The 26,104-nt window shown below is 61.1% G+C and overlaps 1 protein-coding gene across 3 annotated transcripts in view; it reads left to right on the top strand.

The window, feature by feature from the left end:
• Nucleotides 1-26,104, top strand: part of STAB1 (stabilin 1) — a 32,682-nt gene that overhangs the window by 665 nt on the left and 5,913 nt on the right. Inside the window, exons 2-68 of one of the 3 annotated variants that reach the window (XM_030867374.2) lie at nucleotides 3,780-3,916; nucleotides 4,258-4,373; nucleotides 4,581-4,666; nucleotides 4,737-4,806; nucleotides 5,198-5,293; nucleotides 5,564-5,674; nucleotides 5,917-6,113; nucleotides 6,346-6,476; nucleotides 6,649-6,776; nucleotides 7,066-7,145; nucleotides 7,352-7,489; nucleotides 7,628-7,768; nucleotides 7,919-7,981; nucleotides 8,280-8,393; nucleotides 8,470-8,523; nucleotides 8,762-8,842; nucleotides 9,241-9,399; nucleotides 9,821-9,883; nucleotides 10,119-10,214; nucleotides 10,464-10,550; nucleotides 11,071-11,182; nucleotides 11,636-11,822; nucleotides 11,932-12,025; nucleotides 12,136-12,294; nucleotides 13,658-13,753; nucleotides 14,318-14,413; nucleotides 14,546-14,593; nucleotides 14,757-14,887; nucleotides 15,059-15,170; nucleotides 15,578-15,655; nucleotides 15,744-15,842; nucleotides 15,945-16,043; nucleotides 16,180-16,311; nucleotides 16,552-16,680; nucleotides 16,865-16,921; nucleotides 17,315-17,398; nucleotides 17,896-18,091; nucleotides 18,215-18,310; nucleotides 18,402-18,447; nucleotides 18,552-18,628; nucleotides 18,841-18,966; nucleotides 19,151-19,224; nucleotides 19,377-19,451; nucleotides 19,714-19,836; nucleotides 20,153-20,200; nucleotides 20,413-20,490; nucleotides 20,595-20,741; nucleotides 21,170-21,310; nucleotides 21,413-21,472; nucleotides 21,785-21,961; nucleotides 22,044-22,130; nucleotides 22,264-22,413; nucleotides 22,518-22,574; nucleotides 22,661-22,862; nucleotides 23,235-23,384; nucleotides 23,474-23,578; nucleotides 23,723-23,830; nucleotides 23,911-24,104; nucleotides 24,198-24,342; nucleotides 24,423-24,556; nucleotides 24,645-24,810; nucleotides 24,887-24,996; nucleotides 25,089-25,208; nucleotides 25,295-25,444; nucleotides 25,522-25,626; nucleotides 25,702-25,848; nucleotides 25,937-26,053. In XM_030867374.2, coding sequence (XP_030723234.2) covers nucleotides 3,780-3,916; nucleotides 4,258-4,373; nucleotides 4,581-4,666; nucleotides 4,737-4,806; nucleotides 5,198-5,293; nucleotides 5,564-5,674; nucleotides 5,917-6,113; nucleotides 6,346-6,476; nucleotides 6,649-6,776; nucleotides 7,066-7,145; nucleotides 7,352-7,489; nucleotides 7,628-7,768; nucleotides 7,919-7,981; nucleotides 8,280-8,393; nucleotides 8,470-8,523; nucleotides 8,762-8,842; nucleotides 9,241-9,399; nucleotides 9,821-9,883; nucleotides 10,119-10,214; nucleotides 10,464-10,550; nucleotides 11,071-11,182; nucleotides 11,636-11,822; nucleotides 11,932-12,025; nucleotides 12,136-12,294; nucleotides 13,658-13,753; nucleotides 14,318-14,413; nucleotides 14,546-14,593; nucleotides 14,757-14,887; nucleotides 15,059-15,170; nucleotides 15,578-15,655; nucleotides 15,744-15,842; nucleotides 15,945-16,043; nucleotides 16,180-16,311; nucleotides 16,552-16,680; nucleotides 16,865-16,921; nucleotides 17,315-17,398; nucleotides 17,896-18,091; nucleotides 18,215-18,310; nucleotides 18,402-18,447; nucleotides 18,552-18,628; nucleotides 18,841-18,966; nucleotides 19,151-19,224; nucleotides 19,377-19,451; nucleotides 19,714-19,836; nucleotides 20,153-20,200; nucleotides 20,413-20,490; nucleotides 20,595-20,741; nucleotides 21,170-21,310; nucleotides 21,413-21,472; nucleotides 21,785-21,961; nucleotides 22,044-22,130; nucleotides 22,264-22,413; nucleotides 22,518-22,574; nucleotides 22,661-22,862; nucleotides 23,235-23,384; nucleotides 23,474-23,578; nucleotides 23,723-23,830; nucleotides 23,911-24,104; nucleotides 24,198-24,342; nucleotides 24,423-24,556; nucleotides 24,645-24,810; nucleotides 24,887-24,996; nucleotides 25,089-25,208; nucleotides 25,295-25,444; nucleotides 25,522-25,626; nucleotides 25,702-25,848; nucleotides 25,937-26,053 — 7,572 coding nt within the window. Of the gene's footprint in view, nucleotides 1-3,779; nucleotides 3,917-4,257; nucleotides 4,374-4,580; nucleotides 4,667-4,736; nucleotides 4,807-5,197; nucleotides 5,294-5,563; nucleotides 5,675-5,916; nucleotides 6,114-6,345; nucleotides 6,477-6,648; nucleotides 6,777-7,065; nucleotides 7,146-7,351; nucleotides 7,490-7,624; nucleotides 7,769-7,918; nucleotides 7,982-8,279; nucleotides 8,394-8,469; nucleotides 8,524-8,761; nucleotides 8,843-9,240; nucleotides 9,400-9,820; nucleotides 9,884-10,118; nucleotides 10,215-10,463; nucleotides 10,551-11,070; nucleotides 11,183-11,635; nucleotides 11,823-11,931; nucleotides 12,026-12,135; nucleotides 12,295-13,657; nucleotides 13,754-14,317; nucleotides 14,414-14,545; nucleotides 14,594-14,756; nucleotides 14,888-15,058; nucleotides 15,171-15,577; nucleotides 15,656-15,743; nucleotides 15,843-15,944; nucleotides 16,044-16,179; nucleotides 16,312-16,551; nucleotides 16,681-16,864; nucleotides 16,922-17,314; nucleotides 17,399-17,895; nucleotides 18,092-18,214; nucleotides 18,311-18,401; nucleotides 18,448-18,551; nucleotides 18,629-18,840; nucleotides 18,967-19,150; nucleotides 19,225-19,376; nucleotides 19,452-19,713; nucleotides 19,837-20,152; nucleotides 20,201-20,412; nucleotides 20,491-20,594; nucleotides 20,742-21,169; nucleotides 21,311-21,412; nucleotides 21,473-21,784; nucleotides 21,962-22,043; nucleotides 22,131-22,263; nucleotides 22,414-22,517; nucleotides 22,575-22,660; nucleotides 22,863-23,234; nucleotides 23,385-23,473; nucleotides 23,579-23,722; nucleotides 23,831-23,910; nucleotides 24,105-24,197; nucleotides 24,345-24,422; nucleotides 24,557-24,644; nucleotides 24,811-24,886; nucleotides 24,997-25,088; nucleotides 25,209-25,294; nucleotides 25,445-25,521; nucleotides 25,627-25,701; nucleotides 25,849-25,936; nucleotides 26,054-26,104 lie in introns of those variants that run through there. The other 2 variants (XM_060308629.1, XR_009565975.1) reach the window with 2 other exon arrangements.

The raw sequence follows: 26,104 nt of genomic DNA, 5'->3' as shown, positions 1-26,104 counted from the left end.
GTCCCTCTGGGCAAACAGTAGCCAACAATAATGCCCTCAAGCCTAAGAGCTGGTGTTCAAGTGCACAGCCCTGGGCACACCCAGCATCATCCCCTCAAGCCATCCCAGCCCCTGAGCAGTGGGCCCTGTTATTCTCCGCTTGAGGAAGCCAAAACCCAAGGATGATAGAGACAGGTTGGTCCAACTCCAGAGCCACGCTCCAGACCGCCATCTGCGGTTCCCCATCTGGCCATGAGGGAGGAGCCGATGGTCCCAGTGTGTGGCTGTCAGGTCCACATGCACACGCCCCCTTTGGGATGCCTGTCTGCAGATCCACCCAAGCCCTATAGTAGGGACATTTTCCCAACTGGAGTTTCTGTGAGAGCCTCCCACCCTAGGCCTGAAGACAGTCACCTGGCTGGGGCCTGCCTCCAGGTGAAGGACCCTCTCCTGTGAGGCCAAGTTCTCTTGGGGCAGCTGCTACTGTCCCCAAATCACTAACAGGCAGACTGAGGTCCCGAGAGGAAAAGGACTTGCCCAGGATCCCACTGCCAGGCAGAGCCAGGACAGGGACCCAGGCCCTGTGCTACCCTGGGGCTTGCTCTCATCGGCCTTGTGGTCTGGTGAGGGGCCTCACCAGCTTCAGGGCCAAGTCAGGGTTGGGAACGGGCAGATCTGAGGTTGAAAAAGTGACAGTGATGGTGGAAGAGCCAAGGGTTTCAGGCTGTGCTGAGCCCTGCAGGTGGTTCCTGCTCCCTCCCTGCCTCGGTTTCCCCATGTGTACAATGCAAGGGAATTTCGAAGGCCACCTCCTTATGTTCTTGTGACAGGGGTCTATGAGAGGCCTCAGCCTGGGAGTTTTTCCTTGTCACAGACCACCTCTAAGTCTGCCTTCTGGGGCTGGGGCTCAGACCTCCTGGGCCAGGGAAGAGGGCCCTGGGGGTTCTTGTCAGGGACGCAGCGACGCTGGCCTTTCACTCACCCTCAGTCCCTCAGCACTACCGGCACCTTGTGTAGCACGAGATCCACTGTAAACATTAGGAAACCGAGGCTCTAAGGGGAAGGGATGACTTCTGGGTCACATAGCTAGTGAGGAGCAGAACTCAAACACAGGAAGATTCAGGCAGTAGAGGCAGAGAAGGCTTCCTGGAGGAGGGGGCTTAGCACCTGGCTATTCAAGTCTTTCACAAGTGCCTCCTCTGCTAGGTGTATGCTGGTGCAGGTGAAGCCTGTGGTCTCAAGCTGGGGTTTGAAGGGAGAGGAGCATTGATCTTGGGCAGGGGGAAGTAGTTTGGGAGGTCCCTTCCCATCTGAGGGAGTTTGGGTTCTGGGCCCTGGACCCCAGCTTGAGGGAACTTCTTCCACCTTCTCACAACAGGCTAACACCTCGTGTCTCCTCAACTTCCCCAGCAGTGTCTCTATGGGATGCAAACATTGCAAAATCAGTTCTGGATTAGGACAGGGAGGGGAGCAGCACCCGCCTGGCTCAGACGGGTCCCGAGGTGCCCTAGGGAAGAAGGGAATCTGATTCAGCACTCGGCTGGAATCCAGCCTCACTCCACCCAACGGGACCAGTGGCGAGATTGTCGGCTGGGGCTGATGCTCCTTCCACGCCACCAGGCAGAGGGGGCCTGCATGCCCACTTCCGGTGAGGTCCCAGAGAGAAGTGTGACTTGTCCGCTGGTTTATCCATCCATCACACAGTTACAGATGCAACAGCTTGTGAATGAGTGTCCACCCCACCACCAGCCACAAGGCTCCAGCTTCCTCCCGTGCTTGTGACTCACCCCCCACTTGACAGGACCTCCCCCTCTGCCCAAGAGTGAGGACAGTGCTCTCTCACTGCCCCTGAGCCCTTATCCAGGGCTGCTCTGAGAACTGGTCCCTGGGCCATTGCGCTGATGCTGGCAGCTGTGTCTGGCTGGCCAGGTGGCCCTCAGGGGAGCCCACCACCTGCAGAGCCTTTGCCCTGAGCCAGCAGCTGCCTGGCCCTGAAATTACCCAACTTCCTAGTCGCTCCCTGGCTCAGCAAAGACCGAGCCTCAGGCTGGGGAATGAGACCACAACATCCAGCCCCACAGCTCGGGCTGAGGCCGCCCGCAGCAACTTCCCTCTTTGCAGACCACAGAGGCAGGAGCGGAAAAGGCCAAATCACAGCAGCTGGGAGAGGCCCTGGGACCTTCATGTACACCAGAAAGTATTGAGGCACTATTTCTCCTTTTCTCTGGCTTTGAGAGCCACACATCTGTGATGTGTTCTAGGAAAGAGATGTTCTGGGTTTACTCCCTTTTGGAGCACATTGTGTTCAGCACTTTTTTTTTTTAACATCTTTATTGGGGTATAATTGCTTTACAATGGTGTGTTAGTTTCTGCTTTATAACAAAGTGAATCAGTTATACATTTCAGCACTCTTTAAGATGAGAACTTCTCAGCTTCTCCAGGCCATGCCCCAAGCCCCTGAAAGCTCTCCTCATCAAAATGCACTTTGCTGTGGTCTTTTCTCCCACTGACAACCAAGAGTTTAGCTTCCATTCCTCCAGGGCCAGTGCTGTAGGTTATTGGGACTTTGTTGCCATAATGGTAGCCCCACTGATGGTGGACTTGGGGGAGCTGTGACAGGCCAGCGAGTGGACTGCAGGCCTAGGGCTTTCTTGGCTCTCAGGTGACCATCTCTTCTCCTGCCCCCACCTCTGTTCTCCATGCAGCAGCCAGAGGGCCCATTTAAAACATAAACGAGTCCTGGGTCTGCTCCGGACTCCACCTCCCCTCACTGGCCTGGCCTGGCCCCAGCCCCTCTCCAGCCTCCTCTCTGCCTGTCTCTGCCTCATCACACATGGCCGTTTGCTTCTTCCCACTTCGTGACTTTTGCCTCTCCTGTCCCCTCTGCTAGGAGCAGTGACCCTGACCAATTTTCATGCATCCTTCAGGTCCCAACTCAATTGTCACCTCCCCAGGAAGCCACCTGGGCCTCCAGCCTGGGTCTTCTCAGTTCTCTCACTCCCAGCACTGCCCATCCAGTGATGGGCAGTGGACCCCTGGGTCCCGGCTGGCGTGTGGGGCTGTGGGCCAGGCCTGGACCAGGGCTCAGGGAATGTGACTGCTTGGCCCAAACTCAGACCCCCTCCCACACGCCTGCTCACACGGGCTGGCCTCGGGCATGGGGCTGGCTGCTGGGTCTCTGACCGCAGGGCACCAGAGAGGGCCCTGGGCTGGCCGAGGGGGTCATTTGGGAGTGAGGTGGGGACGTGCTCAGAGCAGAGTGACAACTGGAGGGCCAGCCCCATGGCGCATGGCTGAAGCTCTCATCCTGCCTGTGCCCAGGGGATGGAGGATGGCGTCAACTGTGTTCTCCTCCCCAACAGTGTCAGCCTGTCATTTAGTGTTTATGTTTAAATGAAAGGAGTGAATGAGCACTAGCTTGAGAGTCTAGGTTAAAGTTCCTGGGTGGCTACAGGCGAGGGCCACCCTGATGGGGTTCAGTTTCCTCCTTTGACTCACCCAGGGTGGAACAAGAGGGCCAGATGCTCTGTGTCAGAAGGCAGAGACTCTGAGGCTTCTGGGTGTGCCTCCAGGCCCCCGGGCAGAGGTGTATGGCTGTGGACATAGAGACACACTGTGGCAGGGACAGCCTGTGACAGGCCGGTTTCCCCCAGACTCAGGGCCTTCCCTGTTCTCACTGCCTCCCCAATGAACAGATGGGAAACCAGGACCTGGAGAGGGGTGCTAGGCCTCGCTGCGATCAAGGGTCAGGGCTGTGTGCAGGGTTCAGGTCCCTCACTCCAAACCCTCCCCATGCCCAGGTACAGTCCAGACGCTGCGACATGAAGACCAGGTTTGTCACTCACATACCCTGCACCCCGTGCCCTGCCATCAAGAAGCGGGTGTGTCCCTCGGGCTGGCTTCGGGAGTTCCCGGAGAAGATCTCACAGGACTGCCGGTGCGGACCCCCACTCCACCCTTGCTTGCTTCCAGGGGTATCCTGTGGGATGGCAGGGGACCAGGAGGGCCTGGCAGGCCTGGGGATTGAGGGCAGGGACTCATTCATCCACATGTCTGTTGGCCCCTCCATTGGGACAGAGATAAGCAGGGAGGAAGGAGTAAGAATGAAGGGCAAGTGCTGTTTATTGAGCATCTACTATGGACCAGGCCCTGTGTTCAGCTCAGGGCCAGGCGGGAAGGGGTCGGGGGACCAAGAGTAACAGAACCCAGTGTGGGGAGGCTGGGCTGGAGGCTGCTGGGGGAGCCCCTCCCATCACCCTGCCCATCCTTGGTCCCCAGATACGAGGTCCAGCTGGGGGACTCTTTGTTGTCTGTGAGCGGCTGCAGCGTGGAGTGCTCGAAGGACGTGGTGCAGAAGGCCTGCTGCCCTGGCTACTGGGGGTCCCAGTGCTATGGTATGGGGGAGGGTCCCAGCCTTGCTCCTCATGCCTCAACCCACCTGCCTTCCCCTTCCACTGGCTCATTTAATGGACAGCTGGGCCTCTTGGCTCTGGCTGCCCCAGGGGAGGGACCAAGTCTGGGGCTGCCCAGAGCTGCTGGGGTCAGGTAAATTGAGAGTTCTTGGGGCAGAGCTGAGTTCTGTGTGGCGGGGGGGTCCACAGAGTGCCCTGGGGGTGCTGAGACCCCATGTAACAGCCACGGGACCTGCCTGGATGGCATAGACAGGAACGGGACCTGCGTGTGCCAGGTAAGGGCCTGGTGGGGCTGGGGTGGGGGCAGTGGAGGGGCTGCACTGACTTGGTGCCTCCCTCTGCCAGGAAAACTTCAGTGGCTCAGCGTGCCAGGAGTGTAGAGACCCCAACCGCTTCGGCCCTGACTGCCAGTCAGGTGAGTGCTGGCCAGGCAGGGGGCGGGGCCGATGTCCACTTGGGGGCCAGTGGGGACCTGGTCCCTACAGCCAGCCCCTACCAGACTCCCTCCCAGCTGCTCAGCCTCACACATCCCTTCTAGGAACATGAGCTTTGCTTTATCACACCTCTAGCCCCTGCCCATGCTGTTCTTGAAGGCCTCCTCCAGGAAGCCTTCCTTGAACCTCCTAGCTAGCACAGGTGCCTGCCCTGGGCTCCCACCACCCCTCTGGTCCTGCACCACAATTCTGTATTTTTGAGGTTGTGCCTGCTGGAGCTGAGTTCTGGAGATGCAGAGGGCAGGGACTCGACGTCCCTGTGTGCCCCTGGCTGAGGCTGGGGTCCCACCTGTCCATGTGTATCCCTCCCAGTCTGCAGCTGTGTGCATGGCGTGTGCCGCCATGGGCCACTCGGGGATGGAAGCTGCCTGTGCTTTGCTGGATTCACTGGACCCCACTGTGACCAAGGTGAGCAGCTGCTGGGGTAGCCAGTCTTTAGTGGCCAGAGCAGGAAAGGCTGACTGGGTGAAGGATGGGGCCTGAGCCTCAGCAGGACCTCTGCCTGCCGCCTCTCTCAGGGGAGGGGGTGTCATCTGAAACCTTCACTGCCCAGAGGCCCAGAGAGGATGGGGCCCTGGCCAGGGTCACACAGCAAATTTGACATAGCATCTTCACTCCTGTGTTCCTTCCCAACCTGGGACTTTGAGCTGCTGTGATAACTCTCCTTTCTCCACTCAGAGCTCCCGGTCTGCCAGGCCCTGAACTGTCCTCAGAACTCCCAGTGCTCTGCAGAGACCCCTACCTGCAGCTGCCTGCCTGGCCACACCCAGCAGGGCGGCGAATGCCTAGGTAAGTCTGGGATCTAGAGGCTAGGAGCCCCAGCTCAGGGTGAGCATCCTTTTAAACCAGCAAGTACGATCTGGCCTTTTACAGGGAGGGAGAACTCTCCCTGAGGGAGGGAAATAGGGCCTGTCCCCAAGGTCTAGATCAGCCTGTTCACCCCATCCCTGGGCCAGCCTGGATAGAGGCTGTGGAGGAGATGGGCCTCCTGGGTGCTCGTCTCACTTGGGCTCTTTCCACTGCCCCGGCAGCCCCTGACCCCTGCCAGCCGTCACCCTGCTCCCCAGTTGCCCAGTGCTCCGTGAGCCCCAGGGGGCAGGCACAGTGTCGCTGCCCTGAAAACTACCATGGGGACGGAACGGTGTGTCTGCCCCAGGACCCATGCACCACCAACAACGGCGGCTGCCCCAGCAACTCCACCTTATGTCTGTACAAGAGGCCAGGCCAGGTGAGCTGGGGCCCTGGGCTGGGCCTGCCCTGCGGTCCCCCAGCTCGCATGGGCTGTGGGACAATCGCGGGCCTCCTAGGAGCCTAAGCTGCCCCATTTGTTAAATGGGAAGAGCATGACAACCCGCTTCTGGGCCGGTGGCTGTGAGGACCCAGCAGAGCTCTGTGGGTGTGGCAGATGCCACGGTTCTCACGGATGTGGTGTCGTCCTCCCTCCCCTCCGGGTGGGCCAGGCTTCCTGCTCATGTAAGCCAGGCCTGGTCAGCACCAACCGCAATGCCTCCGCGGGCTGCTTTGCCTACTGCTTCCCCTACTCCTGTGACCGGTCAGCCACCTGCCAGGTGACCCCTGATGGAAAGACCAGGTGAGCACAGGCGCCTTGGGCTGGGCACCAGGGCCAGAGCAGAGAGGGTGGGCTTGGCAGGGGCAAGTTTGTGCCCGTGTGCACCTCAAGGGCTCTGTGGGGTTGGTGGGTGAGGGCCAGGAGGGGGACCTGGCCACGCCCCCGCCCTGACCAGTTCTACCCATGCCCCCAGCTGTGTGTGCAAGGACGGCGAGGTGGGAGATGGGCGTGCCTGCTACGGACACCTACTCCACGAGGTGCAGAAGGCCAGCCAGACGAGCATGACGTTACTGCGGCTGAGAGTCGCCTTTGCCATGCTGGGTGTGTGACCCCCGTCACTCGCCTGAGACCCCGCCCCTTGCACCCAGCATCCTTGGCAGACTCTCCAGAGATGCCTTATTTCTCTGCCCAAGAGCTGTGGAAGCAGAGAATGGACTGTGGTGGGGTGCATGATGGAGGTGGGAGCTACCCCCCCAGATCCTGATGTCCCCATTTACCCTAGATCTAGACCCAACGCCGCCCCCACCCCCCAACCTCAACTCTCCAAAACCCAGGACTGATGGCTGAGGGCCTCCCAGACCCATTCTGATACACCCTCTCCTGCCCCCAGACCAGGGCTGCCGGGAGATCCTCAGCACATCGGGCCCATTCACCGTGCTGGCACCGTCCATATCCTCTAGGACCATGAACGTGAGCCCCTGCCTATTGAGGAGTGGGCCTCCTCCCTGGACCCTGCCCTAGGCTTCAGGGCCCTGAGAGTGTCCCCAGTGCACACTCTAGGGGTCTGAGGCCTGGGAGGCCTCCTGTCCCCTCCATTGCTTGGGCAACGGTCCCTGAAGAGGACTGCCTGCCCTGCCCTGGGCCCACTCGGCACCCCTGTCCCCTTGTGCCCACAGGCATCCCTTGCCCAGCAGCTCTGCAGACAGCACATCATCGCAGGGCAGCACATGCTGGAGGAGTCAGGAACCCAGCCTACACGCAGGTGGTGGACACTGGCTGGACAGGAGATCACGGTCACTTTCGGCCGCTTCAGGGTAAGCAGGGACCTCAGCCCGGGGACCAGAGGAGTCATAGGTGGGAAACAGCCCGGGAAAAGGTGTGGAGGTGGGATAGAGCCTCAGGACAAGGAGTGGGTGTTTGGAGTCTGAGCCAGAGGTCTCATGTCTCAGCAGAAATACACCTACAAGTACAAAGACCAGCCCCAGCAGACATTCACCATCCACAAGGCCAACTACCCAGCAGCCAATGGCATCTTCCACGTGGTCACTGCCCTGCGGTGGCAGCCCCCACCAGAGCTCCCGGAGGACCCCAAGGTAAGCTAGTGCCTTCCCCTCCCACCGCCCTGTGCCCCTGCGTGGCCTCTGACCCGCACTGAGTTCGGAGAGGGGGGCGGGGCAGTTCTGGGCAGGGCTGGAGCAGAGCTCCTTCCCCTCTGGGGCCCTCATGCTCATCCCTTCCTACAGAGGACAATCGGCCAGATCCTTGCCTCCACTGAGGCCTTCACCCGGTTTGAAACCATCCTGGAGGTGAGTCTGGGCAAAAGGTCCTCGCCCATCTGATCTTTTGTCCCAGGACCCCTCACTACCCAGAATCTGCCCCACAGTGATCTGGGCTTCTGGAGTAGGACGGGCCTTTGCCCACACCCCGATCCTGGAACCTGCCCATCAGAATCCTGAGGCTCTGTGGTAGCATGAACCCATTGCCAATGTCACCCACTTACTTTTGGTGGGTGTTCCCTGCAGACCAAGGGCAGCAGGGCCCAGGCAGGATTTAGAGGTAAGGGTTGGCCACAGAACCCCCTGAGACTCCTTCTCACCGCCACAGAACTGTGGGCTGCCCTCCTTCCTGGATGGCCCTGGGCCCTTTACAGTCTTTGCCCCCAGCAATGAGGCAGTGGATGGCTTGCGGGACGGCCGCCTGGTCTACCTCTTCACAGCGGTAAGCTTGTCGGGGAGAAGGGGCCAGGGATACAGGCTCAGAGCCTCTAGCATCCAAGCCCTCTCTTTCCTGCCAGGGTCTCTCCAAACTGCAGGAGCTGGTGAGGTACCATGTCTATAGCCACGGCCAGGTGAGAGGTCCTCTGGGAGAGTGGCTGGCTTACACCTGCCAGTGGGCTGTCAGAGGGTTTGTCTGCAGATTCCGGTCTTCCGGGGGGCCCCTTCTCCCCTCCCCGCCCATCTGGACTCTACAGGACAGAGGAGAGCCTGGGGACCAAGGTGGTAGCTGCGAGTCACCTGGGCAGGACTGGGTGTGGCCCCAAGGTGTGGCTAGTGCCTGGCCTAAGGCCACTCTCTTCTCCACCCCAGCTGACTGTTGAGAAGCTCATCTCCAAGGGCCGGGTCCTCACCATGGCAAATCAGGTCCTGGCTGTGAATATCTCGGAGGAGGTGAGCTCCATGAGCACCAGGGATGGACCGGTGGAGGGGCTGGTGATGACCAGCCAGGTGTCGAGCCTCTTTCGGACCCGGCTTCGTGCTCTGAGCCCTGCGGTGGGCATGCCCTGGTGGAGGGTCATATGGGAGCAGGCACAGATCAAATCCCTCTCCTGGGGCCCAACAAGCTGGGAGGGCTCCAAAGAGGAGGAGAGTGAGCACATGGGCAGGGGGAGGGGCTCCACGTGACAGAAACCATGTGGGTCAGGGTGCAGAGGCTGGAGCGGTTCTGCCAGAGCAAGAGATGTTGCCAGGGAGCGGGTGAAGAGGTGGCTGACAGGCTGGGCTTCTGACAGTGTGCTGAGTGCAGGGGAGGGGACTGGGCCAAGGGTGCATGCTGGGCTCCGCCACAGGGGCGCATCCTGCTGGGACCTGAGGGGGTACCCCTACGGAGAGTGGACGTGCTGGCTGCCAACGGCGTCATCCACATGCTGGAAGGCATCCTGCTGCCCCCGACCATCCTGCCCATCCTGCCCAAGCTTTGCAACGAAGAGCGGCACAAGGTCGTGGCGGTAAGCGCACGGGACCCCAGCGCTGCTTGGGTCGGGGTCATCTTCCAAGGGAGAGGTACCGTTTTCTAGGTCACCTCAAATGAATGGGTGGCTTTGGGGCTCGGGCGCAGGCCCCAGTTTTCACCTGGACACCCCACACCCAGCCCTCAGCAGTCCTCCTGATGGTCCCTTTGCCGTCACTCACGCATCTACAGCCCTATTCCCAGCCTCCCTGCCCAAATCTGTGATGCTCTCACACTGAGCTCTCCCGCCGCGGGGCCTTTGCCCTTGCTCTTCCCTCTGCCTGGAACACCATCCTCTGGCCCTCCTGTGGTGACTCTTTCTCATACCTCAGGCCTTGGCTGAGTGCCTCTTTCTTAGGGTTTGCTAAATAAATAAACCATGACTAACCCTTCTCCCTTCCTCCCCCTACCCTGCCCAGGGCTCCTGTGTGGACTGCCAAGCCCTGAACACCAGCATGTGCCCCCCCAACAGCGTGAAGCTGGTGAGCATCCCTTGGCCCAGCTCTCAGGGCTGACTCCTGACTGCCCCGTGAGGTTTCTGCCCTGGGTCAGGGTGGGGAAGTGGGGCTGGGAGGCTCAGCTGGACCTGGAGGCTCAGCCCCACTGACAGGGGAGGTGCCGGGCCCAGGGGGCCAAGGTCCCTTGACCAGGGCTGCCTGGTGAAGGGGGCCGGCCCAAAACCCCTGCCTGCTGACCAGCCTGGCACGGCCCACCCAGGACATCTCCCCTGAGGAGTGTGTCTACATCCATGACCCTACTGGGCTGAACGTCCTGAAGAAGGGCTGCGCCCACTACTGCAATCAGACCATCCTGGTGAGCCTGGGCATGGGGCACTTGCTCCCTAGGGATCTGGGGCACTTGCTTCTCCTCTGGAGCCCCCAGGCTGGGGCTGGGTGGTCTGCCATCCTCAGAGAGCTGTGCTGCATCCTAATGGTGGAAAAGGTGTCGCAGAGGGGCCTCGCCCACCCCCTTGCTCTAGACATGGCACCAGGGAGCAGAAGCAACCTGGGCCAGGGGTCGACGTGGCTCCTGATGGACCCTCAGATGTGTTCTCTCTTACAGAAACCTGGCTGCTGCAAAGGGTTTTTTGGGCCTGACTGTGTGCAGTGTCCTGGGGGCTTCTCCAACCCCTGCTATGGCAAAGGCAACGTGAGTCCCCTCCTGCCCTGGAGTGAGGGGTGGGGGAGATAGGGGCTCCTTTCTGAGTTGGCCGGTGACTGGCTGTGTGTCTGAGCAAAGCCTGCCTCTCTCTGGTATTGGGTTCTTCACATCGAGGCAGTGGAAGTTGGACCAAATTATGTTTATTTTAATTAGAATCAATTAATTAGATTGTTACATCTATTTTCATAAGGGCTATTTGTCAGTAGTTTTTTGTGTGTGTTGTATTTTTGCCATTTTGTAATATCACGATTGCTTTAGCACCTGGCTGTGGAGGAGCACAGGAGTTATGTGTTTCTAGGTTAAGCAGAAGTCACCCATGAAGCTTCCAGGGCCAGGTGCCTTTTAGGGGCTAGTTCTTTGGCAGCATCAGTGAGTTGGAAGGTCTCTTCCAGCAGGAGGTCTTCTAGGGGGAGCAGGAGCTCACAGCCTGTGGAGAGAAGGGATGTTAGGGAAGAGAATGTGGATAATCCCCTCCCCGTGACTGCTCTTGCCTCCTGCCCACCCCCAGTGCAGTGATGGGGTCCAGGGCAGTGGGGCCTGCCTCTGCTTCCCAGACTACAAGGGCATCGCCTGCCACATCTGCTCCAACCCAAACAAGCATGGAGACCAGTGCCGGCAAGGTGGGTGATCCTGGCCTAGGCCACCTGCCAGGGAGAAAAAGGGTCGCTTGGAAGTGGGGCTGGGGACTCCCAAGAAGGGAAATAGAACCTCAGGAAGAAGGGTTCAGTCCAGAGGTTATGGAGAAGGTTTTGGAAACACAAGAGTAGATGTCTCTTTTACCCATGCCTGGAAGAGAGCCACAGTTTAACCTACAGCATGCAGGATTTAGGTCAGACATACAGAAGAACTTTCCGATGGTGGTGTTGGGAGCAGGGCAGCTAGAATAGGGTGACTGAAAGCAATGAATGCCCCCCTCTCATTTCTTCCTCCCTCCCGAGTCTGGGATGACCTGATTTTGACCCTGCAGTCAAATCTATTCTGGCTGCCCCATTCCCAGCATTGCCCAACTGCATCCTGGCTCCCAGCCAGCCCTGCCTCAGCCTCAGTTTCCCTGCTCCATCTCCTCCCTGCAGACTGCGGCTGTGTCCACGGTCTATGTGACAACCGTCCGGGCAGTGGGGGGGTGTGCCAGCGTGGCACATGTGCCCCGGGCTTCAGTGGCCGCTTCTGCAACGAGTCCACAGGGATCTGTGGGCCCACAGAACAGGCCCAGCAGTGCCACCCGCATGCCCGCTGCGTTAACCAGGGGGATGTTGCCAGGTGAGGACGTGCGCTTCCTCTCTGCTGCGTCTGTGACTGCACTTGTCAGTTTGCTCACAGCTTTCAGAGGCTTACTGGAGGCTCCTCATTCACCATCTCCCACCCCCAGGTGTCTCTGTCTCGATGGCTTTGAGGGTGACGGCTTCTCCTGCACACCCAGCAACCCCTGCTCTCGCCCAGACCGTGGCGGATGCTCGGAGAATGTGAGTCTGGCCCTTTCCTTGAAGTCCTGACCCACGGGCTCGAGGTGGGACTCCCTTGCCCTCAGCCTGCCACCCTGCAGCCCTGAGTCATTTATCCGCGGCTCTCACAGGCTGAGTGTGTCCCTGGGGCCCCAGGCACCCACCACTGCACGTGCCACAAGGGCTGGAGTGGGGACGGTCGTGTCTGCGTGGCCATCGACGAGTGTGAGCTGGATGTACGAGGTGGCTGCCATGCTGACGCCCTCTGCAGCTATGTGGGACCCGGGCAGGTGAGGCTTGGCCGGCCTCGAGAGAGCAGGGTGGGGGTCTCCATCCTGGGGGGCTCTTCCCGCTAGCCCATCTGACTCTAGCAGTGTCTAAGAACTCAAGCTCAGGGTCTCTAACCTCAGACACAAATGAGAATCCAGTTCTGAAATGTTGAGTTGTACAATCTGGAAGCAGTGGACGGGTGCTGGAAGCAATGCGAAGGTTGCAGTAGTTTTAAAGGAAGGCGTGTTCGAGTGCCGGGCTAAGGCAGCATTGTTTCCAAGTCAGAAGACTGTGGCTCCTGTGTCTCAGGGATGAGGACTCTCATAACTGAGAATCAATGAGTCCTCTGCTCTTACGGGCCACTGGGGCCATTGCCTTCTGATAGTTAGCTCATTCACCCACTCACTGGTTTCCCACATGTCACCAGGCACTTGTTACATGCTAGTTGCTGTTCTAGATTTAGGAATTCAGTATTGAGCAAAGCAAGAAGAGACAGCTGCCCAAAGAGAGTGACATCCCCAAATTTTTAGACTCATGGAAATCCAGCTCTTGGAATTTTGGAGTCTCAGACTCCAGTCACAGGATCTCAGAATCTGGAATCTTCCACGTGAAGCACGTCAGGCCTGGTGAGCCCGAGGACTGGCTGGCGTTGAAGAATCTAATATGCAAGTTGGGAGGCCAGGCCTGGCTGCTTCAGGGTCAGCCTCTGTGTGGCCCAGGCTTTGCAGGGATCCGTGGGGCTCCCTGACTCCTGCCCCATGACTGTCTGGACCACCAGCCGTGGGACCTCAGCAGTGACACTCAGATGGGCCTGAGAGCTGGAGCTGCGAACTCCATCAGGAGCTTTAAAGTTCAGAACTGAGGGTGGAATAAGCAGTTGCAGATGCCCCCATCGTGCAAAGAAGGGCAACTGAGATCTGGAGAGTCTTACTAGTCACTCACCTGAGGTGTGGACAAGCCCAAGGACACTGGCATTTAGCGGGAAGGATCAGAGCAGCCAAGCAGAGTGGCGGGGTTGGAGGGGGATCCGAGCGGCCATCCCTGGGGCTGGTCTTGGTAAAACCTGCCCACTCATCACACACTGCAGACATCAACAGCCTGGCTGGGCCCAGGCCTGAGAGCAAAGAGGCCCCGAGGCTCCTGGATGCCCCCCTGCCAATGCCATCACTTCCTCAGATTCTTCCTGAGAGCCAGTCTCCCCTCAGGGCCTCAACCTCTGCATCTAGAACATGGACCTCCAAGGGTGGGGCTGGGAAAAGCTCCTCTGGGGTCTGAGCAGACCACCCCAGGGGAGTGCCCATCGGGAGCTGAGCTGAGCTGTGGAGGAGGAAAGGGTTTCATGCTTCTGGTGAGATGAGGCTCTCTGCTCCCCAACCTCTCCAGAGCCAGTGCACCTGCAAGCTGGGATTCGCGGGGGACGGCTACGTGTGCAGTCCCATTGACCCCTGCCGGGCAGGCAACGGTGGCTGCCATGATCTGGTGAGGGGGTGAGAGGGCTCCAGGCCCAGGGGAGGCTTCAGGGGTAGGCCTTGGCCGCAGCAGTGTCCCTGTCTCTGGTCAGGATTGGGATCTTTCTCAACCTGAAATCCAAACCCTGTCACCTGCTTGCCCACCTGAAAGCTCACCTACTTTCACCCTCCTTATAAAGATCCCAGCCCCTGCCCTCACCACCCTTGTCCCGTGCTCCCAGCGCCACACCTTCGGCCTGGCTAGCTCCTCCTGCCCTCAGCTCAGGCCTCGCCTGGAGGTCCGGGGCCTCCCCGATGCTCCCACAGCCCTGGACTTCCCTGACCCATCTGCCAGGATGGGTTGGGGTAGCTCACATCACATGCTCACTGGCTTGGAGAGCAGGGCCGGGCACACCAAAGGAGCAGCTTGAATACAGACTGGATAGAGGGAGAGACAGATGGTAGGGATGGGTAGCTGGACAGGAGGACAGCAGGAGGATGGGCCAGAGTGAGCGGAGAGATGGAGGGTGGGTGCTGTCCAGCTTGCCCTATGGGTGCTGAGTGGAGGCCATGTCTCTCTGCCCTCCAACCCCAGGCCACCTGCCGGGCAGTGGGAGGAGGTCAGCGGGTCTGCACATGCCCCCCTGGCTACGGGGGTGATGGCTTCAGCTGCTACGGAGACATCTTCCAGGTGAGTGGTTTCCTGTGCTTGGGGAGGAGTCCTCTTGTGTAATCCGGGGGTGGGGCCGCACTCAGGGTCATGGAGGGAGGGAGCTCAAGTCTATCCCTAGACTGGTGACTTCAGCTTTTTCCCTCCCCTCAGGAGCTGGAGGCAAATGCCCACTTCTCCATCTTCTACCAGTGGATCAAGGTAGGATCGGATGGAATGCTGGGCTTGGGGACTCAGATCCAGGAGGCCACATAACAGCTCTAAGAGCTGGAGGTGGGGGGCAGGCCTGGAGGCTGGGGGAAGTGATCTCAGGTGGTGGCTGCCTGCATCACTCCCCCTGTCCCCCCCCACACCATGTGCACAGGGGGCCGGCATCACTCTTCCTGCTGACAGCCGAGTCACAGCCCTGGTGCCCTCGGAGTCTGCCATCCGTAGGCTGAGCCCTGAGGACCAGGCCTTCTGGCTGCAGCCGAGGATGCTACCGCAACTGGTCAGGTGGGCTGCCACGGCTGGGCTCCGGGAGGGGGCTTTTGGGTGAGACCCAGCCCCTCCGCAGAGGTCCTCAACCTGGCATGTGTCCACACTTCGGGGTGGAGCCCGGTTCCAGGGGTCTCTGTAGGTTACACTAACCCGGTTCCATGGCCCCCCTGAACTGTGCCCTCTCAGGGCCCATTTTCTCCAGGGCGCCGTGTCTGAGGAGGAGCTGGCCCGGCTGGACGGGCAGAGTATAGCCACCCTGAGCCCCACCGCACGCTGGGAGATTCACAACATCAGTGGGGTACGTGGTGAACTTTGGGCAGAAGAGGGGACCATACAGGGAAGGGGGGCCTCGAGTGGCTATAGGCTTCCCAGCCCAGGGTCCCCGGCGATGCGATTGGGTCCCCTTGCCCGGCCCAGGGCTGAGCTCAGAGGATGTGCTCAGAACACATTTGCTGCTGGGTGGTGTCTTTGGGCCAGAGTGACTGCCCTGCCAGGGCTTGTCTGTTCATCTTTGTCTGCATGTGCACACCTGGCCCCCTCATGTATGGGCCCTGGTGAGGGTCTGTGTGCCCATCTGGTAGGTCCTGAGTCTGAGGGTGTCCAGGCCAGGTTGGGTGCCTTGTGCCCAGCAGCCTCTCTGTTGGTGCTACACGCACTCTTAAGTGTCTACCTGTGTCTCCCTGAGCTCTGCCTGCTGCCTTCCAGAGGGTCTGGGTGCAGAATGCCAGCGTGGACGTGGCTGACCTCCTTGCCACCAATGGTGTCCTACATGTCGTCGGTCAGGTATGGCTGGAGGGGTGTGTGTGCAGGGAACCTTCTAGTCATGCCAAGAGGCAAGGATGTACTGACCAGCTCCCATGCTCTGTGCCAGGTCTTACTGCCTCCGAGAGGGGATGTGCTGGGGGGGCAGGGGTTGCTGCAGCAGCTGGACTCAGTGCCTGCCTTCCGCCTCTTCCGGGAGCTGCTGCAGGTAAGGGCGGCAGGAGTGGGGAGTCCTGGATGGGGGCACCCTCCCCCAGGGTCAGGATTGAGGGCAAGAAGGCCCACCCCTGATGCCTGCACCCGCCCCTAGCGCCACAGGCTAGTACCCCAGATTGAGGCTGCCACCGCCTACACCATCTTCGTGCCAACCAACCACTCTCTGGAGGCCCAGGCCAACAGCAGCGGCCTGGTAAGATCACCGGGACAGGGGCCACTGAGGGGGGTGGGTGAGCCTCCCATCCCACGACAAGGACACAGCGGGCGGGACGCACCGTCCTGGGCACTCTGGAGTCCTGGAGCCCCTGAGCCTCTCCTTCCCCCTCCAGGACTTGGACGTAGTGCGACACCATGTGATCCTGGGGGAGGCGCTTTCCACAGAGGCCCTGCGCAGGGGCGGACACCGCAACTCCCTCCTGGGCCCCACGCACTGGCTTGTCTTCTACAACCATAGCGGCCAGGTTGGTGGTGGGGTGGGGGAGCACAGGAGGCCCTGCCCCGGGCACCCTGCTCTTGAACACCCCTTTTCTTTGGAGTTCCCCCACCTGGGCACCTCAGCCTCTGGTCCAGAGACTTCCCATCCTGGGAGACCCCCAGTCCACAGAGATACCCCAGCCCTGGAGCGCCTCCGTGGCCTGCAGCCCCTGAGGGGAGGGTGGGGATGGGGTGGGGGGTGTTCAGCCTCCTGCCCTAACCCCCAGCCCGAGGTGAACCATGTGCCGCTGGAAGGCCCTGTGCTGGAGGCCCCTGGCCGCTCACTGTTTGGCCTGTCCGGGGTCCTGACGGTGGGCTCAAGCCGCTGCCTGCACAGCCACGCAGAGGCCCTGCGGGTAAGAGGCTGGGGCCTGGGGAGCGCAGAGGGGCGGTCAAGAGCCGGAGGCTCTGGCTGGCCTGGCCGGCGGGAGGGACACTTGGTCAGGGGTGGGAGAGCTGTTAGCCCGCCCCAGAGGAGGGAAGGTGGGTTTGGAGCCCCCGCCTCGGGACTGCCTGACACTCTGCCCTCCTTCCCTTCAGGAGAAATGTGTAAATTGCACCCGGAAATTCCGCTGCACTCAAGGCTACCAGCTGGAGGTGAGGCAGGGCCCAGCACATTCCGTCCCTGCTTCACCTGCTCTCACTGTGCCCAAGGTGTCCGAGCTCCCCGGGCCCAGCTCTGCTCACCCAGGCATGGGAACCTGGAGCAGCGTGGGCCGCTTGGCTCTCCTGCCAGCGGCCAGGAGGCCTGGGTCCAGGTCTGCCCAGAGGAGGCCTCACTCAGACTGGCAACCTGAGGCCAGTGACCCTCGGGCTGCCAGTCCTGCCTACCTTCTCCTCCTCAGGTCTATCTGTCGTGGTCCTTCCTTGACCCTTTTGCTATCCTGCTTACCTGTCTCACCCACTGACACCTGTAATCTGTCTCCCCATTCACTGCCTTGCCCCTACCTAAGCCACTGCCTGAGTCCTCCTGCCTGTCCCTATTTCCAGGACACCCCCAAGAAGAGCTGTGTCTACCGGTCTGGCTACTCCTTCTCCCGGGGCTGTTCTTACACGTGTGCCAAGAAGATCCAGGTTTGCCCTGAAGCAACCCCCAGCCCCAAGCCTTTGACCAGAGAGGAGGAGATGGGAGTGGGGGCCCAGGGCAGGAGCTGGGATTAGGCTTCAAAGGCAGAGGCAGGGCTAGGACTATGACGAAGCCAGGGAAGCAAAGGCCTGGCGGAAGGGGGAGAGAGGTCTGAGGTCAGAGGGGCCAGTGTTTGTCTCTGTAGCTGTGCCTCCAGGGAGTGGGGATGGGGAGAGAGAGAAAGAGGCTCAGCCTAGAACTGACACCAGCAACCAAGCCCTGGGGGCAGCAATGGGGCGAGCTCTGCCCCTCTCCGTGGAGTCCGTTTCCTCACCCCTGCCATGGAGAGGCTTGTAGAAGGCAGTCTCCATTTCTCTGGGTCTGACTTGCTTTGTTCTGTGGCTCTGTGGCCCCAAGATGCCCTTCCCCCGACCCCCGCCGTTTCCCTGCCCCCTGACGTCTGTCCTGGCCTGTGCCGGGCCTCTCCTTGTGCCCCCTCCCACAGGTGCCTGACTGCTGCCCTGGCTTCTTCGGCACACTGTGTGAGCCGTGCCCGGGGGGTCTGGGTGGTGTGTGCTCGGGCCACGGGCAGTGTCAGGACAGGCTCCTGGGCAGTGGGGAGTGCCGCTGCCACGAGGGCTTCCACGGAACGGCCTGTGAGATGTGTGAGCTGGGCCGCTACGGGCCCAACTGCACTGGAGGTGAGGCCCCGGGGGCGGGCAGGAATGGTGGGAAAGGCGGCCAAGGACAGCGGTCATGGAGACGCCGCAGCAGGGACAGAACAGGCACTGGGTAACTTCTGTCCTGCCTCGTTCCGCTCCCAGTGTGTGACTGTGCCCACGGGCTGTGCCAGGAGGGGCTCCGAGGGGACGGAAGCTGTGTCTGTAACGTGGGTTGGCAGGGCCTCCGCTGTGACCAGAGTGAGGAGTGGCCCCAAGGGGGAGAGGCGGGTGACTCCTGGGGAGGCGGTTCCTGGGTCAGCATGATCAGAACCATCCTCCTACCCCCCAGAAATCACTGGCCCTCAGTGCCCACAGAAGTGTGACCCCAATGCCAAGTGAGTGAGCTCAGCCTGGGGCAGGTGGGCAAGTGGGGGGGGCGTGGCTAGGGTCAGGGCAGGGGCCGGGCAGACATAGACTAAGCTGTTGCCATCCCTCCCAGCTGCGTCCAGGACTTGGCTGCAGCCCCTGCCTGTGTCTGTGCCGCGGGGTACTCGGGCGACGGCATCTACTGTGCAGGTCCAGGCACACCAATGCCCCGAGGCCCCTGAAATTTGGGGGTGGATTTCCCCACAGAGCCCTTTCCATGCCCTTTAGGTCCAGTCTCTATCCCTGTCACCTCTTGGGTCTTACCCCTCCCTCTGACCTTTTCCTTTCTCTCATGCCCTCCTCCCCTGTCCCCACTCTGTCCCATGCCCACTGCTCACAACTCTGGGATCATCTACCCCTAGTGGTGGACCCTTGTGCCCATGACCATGGGGGCTGCTCCCCCCACGCCAACTGCACCAATGTGGCACCTGGTCAGCGGACATGCACCTGCCTGGATGGCTACACGGGTGATGGGGAGCTGTGCCAGGGTGAGGCTGGGGTCTGCCCCCAGGGGTGTGGTTTCAGTGGCATGAGTGAGACTAGGAAGGGCTGAGGGGCACACACAGGTGTGAGCCTGAGGGTGCTGAGAGAGTAGGGGATGAGCACCTCAACAGACAGATGAATGGAGGGGCTGCCTAGGGCCAGCCCTCATCCCAATGTCTTTTCCCCCAGAAGTTAACGGCTGTCTCATCCACCACGGGGGCTGCCACATGCACGCCGAATGTATCCCCACCGGCCCCCAGCAGGTCAGCACAGCAGAGCTGGACACTGGGGCTGTGCCATTCCCTCATAGGGTGTGGCCCTCCTCAGACCAGGCCCAGGGAGGGGTGCTCCTTCTGTCCAGGGCGCTGGCCCACTCTAGGGTACCAGCAGCCCCACTGATTAGGATTTGGGACAGGTCTCCTGCAGCTGCCGCGAGGGTTACAGTGGGGACGGCATCCGGACTTGTGTGCTCCTGGACCCCTGCTCCCAGGTCAGGCCCCCAAGTCGCACCCAGTTCCACAGGGGGAGGGGACTGGGGTGGGAACCAGCCTTCCTCACCCCCAGCAGGGTCCTGAGTTCTTCTGAAGGGTGAGCCACCTGCGCTCTGACTGAGGGGTCAAGGTCAAGTCTGACTGATTAGTAGGAAACAGGGCCTTGGGTGTTGGGGAGGGAACTTCATGGCCCCTTCCCCACAGCTGGTTGGGGCAGCAGTCCTGGGAGTCACTGATGCCTCTTTCCTGTCCCTGCCTCAGAACAATGGAGGCTGCAGCCCCTATGCTGTGTGCAAAAGCACAGAGGATGGCCAGAGGATGTGTACCTGCGATGCAGTCCACACTGTGGGTGATGGCTTCACCTGCCGTGCCCGAGTCGGCCTGGTAATGATGCCCAAGTAGGACCCCTGACCGAGCCTTGGCAATGCCGCCCATGGGCCTGACCCGTGATATTGGTTAAGACCCCAAATTTGATCCTGATCCTGGCCCTGACCAGGACTTGAGCCTGACCCCTGACTCCACCTAGGCATGACCCAGTTATGATCCATGAAACCAATCCTGATCCCCGCACAGACCACCCTGGCTTTCCTTTCCTCATCTCTATCTTGGCCAGACCTTGGGCTCTAGGTGCTGGGACAGGCACCAGCCCTGAATGGAGGCCAACCACAATCTGAGCTGATCCTTGTCTCCCCTGATCCAGGAGCTCCTTCGGGACAAGCATGCCTCATTCTTCAGCCTCCATCTCCTGGTGAGTAACCAGCTGGCCTGCACATCCTTGGTCCAGCCTGGGCCTCTCTGACCTGCAAATCCCACCTGTCTCTGGGCCATGATATTCTCATTTGGTCAGAGGGCTGGCTGGTTTGGTTTCTGAGTCTGTGTCTCTCCCAGAAAATCAGTGGAAACCTCGAGTTGGTCCCAGGTCGCCCTTCTTCCACTTAAGCTGTTTCCCTCTCCCCCCAGGAATACAAGGAGCTCAAGGGGGATGGGCCTTTCACAATCTTTGTGCCGCATGCAGATCTAATGACCAACCTGTCGCAGGTAACTCAGCCCCTGGAGCAAGGCTGGGGATTCTGGGGGGTGGGCGCTGCCTGGGCAGAGGTGGAAGTCAGGGCACCCTTGTGCCCTCATGACTCCCACTCCAGGATGAGCTGGCCCGGATTCGTGCCAATCGCCAGCTTGTGTTCCGCTATCACGTGGCTGGTTGCCGGCAGCTGCGAAGCCAGGAGCTGCTAGAGGAGGGCTATGCCACCACACTCTCCGGGCACCCGCTGCGCTTCAGTGAGAGGGAGGTGAGCCCAGGTCCTGGTCCCCGACATGGACTGTCCACAGACCAAGGACTCAGCTGCTCTCAAGCCCCGCATCTATGCCCTGTCCCCCTGCTTTTAAGACCGTCTCACCTTCCCAGGGCCAGGGCGGCTTTAATGAGAGGGAGATGAGTCTGTCCCCGGACCCCACCCACTACCAGGGGCCAGTCCTGGGCTCAGGACTTCTGAGCTTGGCCCTGTGTCTGCACGGCTCCCACCAGCCAAGTCCAGTGGTGGTTTCCCTGGGTGGCTGTTTCCCTGGGCTGGAGGCAAGACCCACCCTCAGCCTTGACCCCGCCCACTTCCTGCCCCAAGACTCACCCAACCCAGGCTCTGCTCCCACCTCAGGCCCCACCCACAGCTCCCTGAGCACCCCACTAATTGGCTTTATTCAATCCCGGCCCCACCCCCAGGGCAACATATACATCAATGACTTCGCGCGCCTGGTGAGCAGCGACCACGAGGCTGTGAACGGTGTCTTGCATTTCATCGACCGTGTCCTGCTGCCACCTGAAGCGCTGCACTGGGAGCCTGACGCTGCCCCGATTCCGCAGGTATGACCTGGGTGCGGGCGGGGAGCTGGAAGGCAGGCGCCCAGGGGCCTGGGATCCTCCCTCCCCTCCTGACCTCACTGTTCACTGAGCGCCTGTCCCCAGAGAAACTTCACTGCCGCTGCGGAGAGCTTCGGTTACAAGATCTTCAGTGGCCTTGTGACGGTACTGCTCCTGTGTGTGACCCTTTCAATGTGTGTATGTGTGCACGTTTAAGTGTGTATATGCGGGCGACTGTCAACGTGTGTGCTCACCTTTCTGTGCACAGGGACATATTTGTGGGCATGAGCGTCCCAGTGAGCACAAGAGTGTGCTTATTTGTGCCCACATACTTGACAACTTGTATGTATTGTCCATGTCTATTGGCCTGGGATGGCTATAGAGGCATGTGGCTGGTGGGAAGGTCACCTGGGTCCCTGGAGCCCCTCCATCTGCCCACCATCCTCTGACAGGACTGTCACACCTCTATCCTACCAGATGGCTGGCCTGCTGCCCCTGCTTCGAGATTCATTCCATAGGCCCTTCACAATGCTGTGGCCCACAGACTCCGCCCTGCAAGCCTTGCCTCCCGATCGCCAGGTCTGGCTATACCATAAAGACCACCGTGACAAGCTGGCGGCTATTGTGCGGGGCCACGTGATCCGCAACGTCGAGGTGGGTGCACTCCCAGACCTTGGTCCCCACTGCCTGCCACTGAGCCTGCCCTCCCAGCTCCAACTGTGCTCCATCTGCTCAGGCCTTGGCATCTGACCTGCCCAACCTGGGCCCACTGCGCACCATGCATGGGACCCCCATCTCCTTCTCCTGCAGCCGTGCCCGGCCGGTGAGTCTGGGGAGGAAGCTTGAACGAGGGAAGCAGGAGGCAGGGGCCCTGGCACTGGCAGGGCAGGGCGGGGCGGGGGGGGGGCTGTAGTACATCTGTGATCCACCACGTACTCCACATCTTCCGCCTGCAGGGTGAGCTCACGGTGGGAGAGGAGGACGCCCGGATTGTGCAGCGACACCTGCCCTTTGAGGGGGGCCTGGCTTACGGCATCGACCAGCTGCTGGAGCCACCTGGCCTTGGTGCCCGGTGTGACCGCTTTGAGACTCGGCCTCTGTGGCTGGTGAGGGAGGCCACAGGCCAGAGGTGGATGGATAGGCAGGGGCCTAAGCCCACCTGTCCTGTCCACTCACTTGAGCTTGCTTTGTTGGTCTCCCTTCCTTGCAGAAGGTTTGCAGCGTTTGTGGGCTGGAACCACCCTGTCCTGAGGGCTCACAGGAGCAGGTAAGGGGCTGGGAGCCAGGTGGGGGTGGGGGAAGGGCCCAGGGCCTACCAAGCTCAGGTTTGCAGCCCGATTCCTCTTGGCCCAGGGCAGCCCTGAGGGCTGCTGGCGCTACTTCTCAAAGTTCTGGACGTCTCCTCCGCTGCACTCCCTGGCACTGCGCAGTGTTTGGGCCCGGCCCAGCCACTGGGGTCAGCCCCAAGGCCTGGGCAGGGGCTGCTACCGCAACTGTGTCACCACCACCTGGAAGCCCAGCTGCTGCCCTGGTCACTATGGCAGTGAGTGCCGAGGTGAGTGTCCTGAGGCTGTGGAGGCTGCTGGCTGGCTTCTCCAGCTCCCAAGGTGGCCAAGGGCGTAGTTCTGGCCGTTGTGCCTCAGAAAGGGTGTCAGGGTGGTCAGGGGCTGGGGGCGGGGAGTGGATCTTACCAGGTGAGAACGCTCTAAGAGCTGGGGTGGGTGTGTAGATGGTACAGGACCTGGTGGGGTGTGTTGGGGTCCGGGTGTTCTCCAGGGCGTGGGGAGTTGGGTGGATTGCTGCTTCTGCAAGAGCCTCTGCTGCTGCTGGGTGGCGGACGGACTGTGTGGCTAGGCTGGGGATGCGTGTCTGCGGCTCCTGATGAGCGTCCCTGGCCCCACCTCTCTTCTCCCACCCTAACCCCTAGCTTGCCCTGGGGGTGCCAGCAGCCCCTGTAATGGCCATGGCACGTGCATGGACGGCATGAGCGGCAGCGGGAACTGTAGGTGCCATTCGAGGTTTGCCGGGATGGCATGTGAACTCTGTGCCCCAGGTGCCTTTGGGCCCCTTTGTCAAGGTAGGCTGTCCTGCCCGACCCTGCCCTATCCTGCTCCCTAATCCACATGGCCCATGTGCCGCCACCATCCTGCCTGTCCCTCTCCCCAGCCTGCAACTGTACCTCCCATGGCCACTGCGATGAGGGCCTGGGGGGCTCTGGCTCCTGCTTCTGTGATGAGGGCTGGACTGGGCCACACTGTGAGGTGCAGCTGGGTGAGTGGGCCCTGTGCTTGTGCCGACCCTGCACACTTGTATACCTACACACACCAGTGCATGCCCCAACTGCACAGTGAGGTGGAAGGGGGTCTAGGAGGGCAGCCACTAACCTGGATGTGTGGGGTGGGCCCTGGGGGACAGAGCTGCAGCCTGTGTGTGCTCCACCTTGCGCATCCCAGGCCGTGTGCCGCGCTGGCCACAGCTGTGAGTGCAGCCTGGGCTACGAAGGGGATGGCCGCACGTGCACAGGTGAGCAGGAATGTGAGGTGGGAGGCCCCACTCCCCTCCCCTCCTGTCGCCTGGTCCAACCACTCTCTCGCTGCCTCCAGTGGTAGACCTGTGCCAGCATGGGCGTGGTGGGTGCAGCGAGCATGCCAACTGCAGCCAGGTAGGCACAGTGGTCACCTGCACCTGCCTGCCCGACTACGAGGGTGATGGCTGGAGCTGCCGGGCCCGCAACCCCTGTGAGGATGGCCACCGCGGGGGCTGCAGCGAGCACGCTGACTGCCTGAGCACTGGACCGGTGAGCAGGCGGGCAGCCAAGCAGCTGGGCGGGGGCCCCCCGATGAGCGGCTGCCCCAGTCCCTGAAGGGCGCCCACCTGCTCTGCTGTCCAGAACACACGGCGCTGTGCGTGCCACGCCGGCTACGTGGGTGATGGACTGCAGTGTCTGGAGGAGCCTGAGCCGCCCGTGGACCGCTGCCTGGACCAGCCACCACCCTGTCACGTGGACGCTGTGTGCACTGACCTGCACTTCCAGGGTGTGCTTCCCTGCCCTCTCCCAGCACCCCGGCTTTACCTCGGTGCTGGCCCTCTGACCATGCATCCCTGCCTTCCACAGAAAAACGGGCTGGTGTCTTCCACCTCCAGGCCCCCAGTGGCTCCTACAGCCTGAATTTCTCACAGGCCGAGGCAGCCTGTGGGGCCCAAGGAGCTGTGCTTGCTTCTCTCCCTCAGCTCTCTGCTGCCCAGCAGGTGCGCGGGGCCCAGGAGTCTGGAGCCAAGCCTGTGGGGGCCCCTTGAGTTGGGTCTTGGGTCTCAGCATCTGTTTGTACCCCTACAGCTGGGCTTCCACCTCTGCCTTGTGGGCTGGCTGGCCAATGGCTCGGCTGCCCATCCCGTCGTTTTCCCGGCAGCAGACTGTGGCGATGGTCAGGTGGGCGTGGTCAGTCTGGGTGCCCGGGAGAACCTGTCGGAGTGCTGGGACGCCTACTGCTACCGCATGCAAGGTACAGCCACCCACCACACCCCATTCTCTGCCCTGCCTTTTCCCACTGACCCACTAACTCACTGCCTTTCCTGCAGACGTGGCCTGCCGATGCCGCGATGGCTTCGTGGGTGATGGGGCCAGCGTGTGCAATGGGAAGCTGCTTGATGTACTGGCCACCACTGCCAACTTCTCCACCTTCTACGGGGTGTGCAGGGGCCCAGGCTTAGGACCGGGGGGTGGTACAGCTGGGATCCCTGTGGAGAGAGCCTACCCACAACCCTGTCCCCACCATCCCAGATGCTACTGGGTTATGCCAATGCCACCCCGAGGGGTCTCGACTTCCTGGACTTCCTGGACGACGAGCTCACCTACAAGACACTCTTCGTCCCTGTCAACGAAGGCTTTATGGACAACCTGGTAAGTAGCAGGGGATGTGGGGAGAGCAGGGCCCAACTCTGCTCCCTCTAGCTGGCCCAGGCCAACAGGCCCTGCTTTGCCCACAGACACTGAGCGGCCCAGACCTGGAGCTACACGCCTCCAATACCACCTTCCTGAGCACCAACGCCAGCCAGGGTACCTTGCTTCCCACCCACTCAGGCCTCAGCCTCATCATCAGTGACATGGGCCCTGACAACAGTTCTCAGGCCCCTGTGGTGAGTCTGGAGGCTGCCCCTCCCCTACTGGCCCCAGCCCTCACTCACCCACTGGGCCTGACCTGGTCTCCCTACAGGTCCCAGGAGCAGTTGTGGTTAGCCACGTCATTGTGTGGGACATCGTGGCCTTCAACGGCATCATCCACACTCTGGCCAGCCCCCTCCTGGCACCCCCACAGCCTGTGAGTTGGCCAGGGGTGGGCAAGGGGTGAGGAGACCGCTCTGGCCAGGTCTCTTGATGCTCTCCTCGTTGGCAGCGGGCAGTGTTGGCCCCGGAGGCCCCACCTGTGGCAGCAGGCGCAGGGGCTGTGGTAGCTGCTGGAGCGCTCCTTGGCCTTGCGGCCGGAGCCCTCTACCTTCGTGCCCGAAGCAGGTCCGCAGGCTTTGGCTTCTCTGCCTTCCAGGTAGGCTGGGCTGGAGACTGATGGGGTTGGTGGGGTCTGGGCCCACCGAGCTTGCTTGAGGCCTCTCACTACTCACCTCCCTTCCCAGGCGGAAGATGATGCTGCTGATGACTTCTCCCCATGGCAGGAAGGGACGAGCCCAACCCTGGTCTCTGTCCCCAACCCGGTCTTTGGTAGCCATGATGCCTTTTGTGAGCCCTTTGACGTGAGTGCGGGGGCTGGGGGCTTGGGAAAGGGGACCCAGGGCCTGGTCTCA

This window comes from Globicephala melas, chromosome 11, assembly GCF_963455315.2.
Source record: "Globicephala melas chromosome 11, mGloMel1.2, whole genome shotgun sequence".
Taxonomy (NCBI): Eukaryota; Metazoa; Chordata; class Mammalia; order Artiodactyla; family Delphinidae; genus Globicephala; species Globicephala melas.
This window is presented reverse-complemented; position numbering and strand designations above follow the sequence as displayed.